This window comes from Pteropus vampyrus, unplaced genomic scaffold, assembly GCF_000151845.1.
Source record: "Pteropus vampyrus isolate Shadow unplaced genomic scaffold, Pvam_2.0 Scaffold334, whole genome shotgun sequence".
Taxonomy (NCBI): Eukaryota; Metazoa; Chordata; class Mammalia; order Chiroptera; family Pteropodidae; genus Pteropus; species Pteropus vampyrus.
Genome location: NW_011889115.1, coordinates 824,599 through 826,852, shown reverse-complemented (window position 1 = coordinate 826,852; position 2,254 = coordinate 824,599). Strand labels below are relative to the sequence as shown.

The 2,254-nt window shown below is 34.7% G+C and overlaps 1 protein-coding gene and 1 pseudogene across 2 annotated transcripts in view; both read right to left on the bottom strand.

Annotated features, from left to right (window-relative positions):
* PIK3C2A (phosphatidylinositol-4-phosphate 3-kinase catalytic subunit type 2 alpha) overlaps positions 1 to 2,254 on the bottom strand; it is a 97,717-nt gene that overhangs the window by 50,462 nt on the left and 45,001 nt on the right. Inside the window, exon 5 of the mRNA XM_023522142.1 lies at positions 468 to 625. Within this exon, the coding sequence (XP_023377910.1) occupies positions 468 to 625 (158 nt within the window). The remainder of the gene's footprint in view (positions 1 to 467; positions 626 to 2,254) is intronic.
* LOC111730748 lies at positions 634 to 2,246 on the bottom strand (annotated as a pseudogene). The gene has a single exon (XR_002776810.1). The product of XR_002776810.1 is annotated as a 40S ribosomal protein S24 pseudogene (transcript).

Sequence of the window (2,254 nt, the reverse complement as noted above, 5' to 3'; positions counted from 1 at the left end):
AGACTTAGAACCAAAGGAGAATTATCTTCTCCTTAGAGGAGCTTAGCAAAATAACTGAAATTTCCATTTCACTGACAGCTCTTTATAAATAAGCATTCTTCTTGCCATAAAAAAGAAAGAAAGAAAGAATTTGACTGTCTATCTAATTATCTGTTTAGTAGCCTTTTTATCTAATGCTTTGGGACCTTGGCCAAGAGCCACTGATTAACTAAAATGAAGCATTTTTCACAGAAATATGTACAGTAGTCATAAAGGTAAACTGTTTTGCAACTAGTCTTAAGTAGAAATGCCAAGTTTTTGAAAAGGATAACCAATGAATGTTAAGTATTTTACCACATATACACACATAAATTTTTTAAAAAGGATACTAATAACAGAGTCAGTTTATTAAGAGAATTATATTAATGTTTTAAACATTTTCTCTCTAATCAGAGCAAAACAAGATGGTTGGGGAACTACAAACCTACCATCACATGTAAAAGTAACTGGTAGCTGAAATCCTTCAATTTCAATGGAGACCTTCACGCTAGCATTTTCTCCACATATGTTTCTTTGCACTGTGACTGGACTTAATAAATAGCCTGGATTTGTGCAGTGATTGGTGTATGGAAAGTTGGTCTTCAATCTGTTCACAAGAAAGAAAAAATTAAATTCTTTTTTTAAAGGATACATTTATTTGAGAGCCTTGAACAAGGCTTTTGTGCTTACAGCCATTCAATTCTGTGCCTTTGCCCAATTCTAGAGCAGCTCTTGAGAACTGCAATGAATGCATCCCTGTCAAAGCTCCGAATACCAGCATTTGTCTTTTAATAAAAGGAATCCAAGGAAAGAGATTAAGTACTGCCAAGATATCTTTGGTAGCATTATCAACATTAATCAAGCATACACTAGATACATAGCATTAAATGAGGTTCTCTGCTTCAGATTCTTTTGCTACACAGTGCAACTACAAAAATGGTACATTTTTAATGAATCACTGATAATATAAGCAATGTAGCCCTAAATTATAATTGCTGGAGGAATAAAAAGATTGGTTTTTTTCCACATAAAAGTTCTTAGTTTTTAATCTTCTCATGGAAACTGCTCAATCGTCACAGATAAAGTCACTGGCAGATCTTTACTCCTGTTGTCCAATCTCCACCTCACTCACTGCTAGATATTTCATTTCTTTTTTGCCAGCACCAACACTGGCCTTTGGACTCCCCCCTAACTTTCTTCATTCTGTTCTTGTGTTCCTTTTGCTGTTTTCTTGAGGTATTTTTCTTCATACAGGCCATGTCTTGCAAGTCTATGTTTGGGTTCATTTTTCTTTGTGTAATACAAGGAATCATAAATCATGCCAAAATCAGTTGTCTTGCCACCACCAAAATGGATTCGGAATCCAAATACAAAGATGACACCTGGTGTGGTCTTGTACATTTTGGATAGTTTTCTCTGAATTTCTGTCTTAGGTACTGTTGCCTTTCCAGGATAAAGGACGTCAATGACCATTTGTTTCTGTTGAACTAGTCTATTGGTCATGAACTTCCTAGTTCGGATAGTTACTGTGTCATTCATGATGGCGGCAGCAGCTGATCCTCAAAAGTAGCCAGGGAGGAAAAGAGCTTGTTGTCTTTCAAAAATCTTTTTTCTAAGGTCATTTCCCCCTATACATTGTTTCTGGTTGTTAAACAATGAAAAAATTAAAATAACACACAGCTACACACAATGGGTTTTTACAGTGCTATAAAGCCTTTATTCCCTCAAAGTTATTTACAAAACTCAGGGAATGGTAAGAATTGCCTGTGAAGGTTTTCATGGTATTCATAGGTATTCAGAAGAGCAATATAGTTTGAATTTAAATACATGAGCCTAGTATATGGCTCATCTCCAGACAGTACTGTTATAGAAAGACAAAGGAAGATTTAATGCCTTCTATAAACTTGTGGGTCTTTTTTAATTTTTTTCTGGAGATAAGAAGACAAGTTTCAATCTTTTCATTTGCTTTCCATAGGGCTATAAACAGAATGAATGCTAAAAGTATTGTCTATTTTGCCTCTGTAAAGATTAAAATAATCAAGTCATAAAAACAAAATAAAACAGTTTGAGTTGACAGAAAAAAAAGTTCTGGAGGGCCAACAAGTTTAACAGTTTGTACACAGCCTCTAGAGCCAGACTTCCTGTGTTTAAATCTTGATTTTATGATTTACTAGCTGTGTGACCTTAGGCAAGTTATTAAATCTTCTTGTTGCTTCAACATCCTCTCCTGTAAACT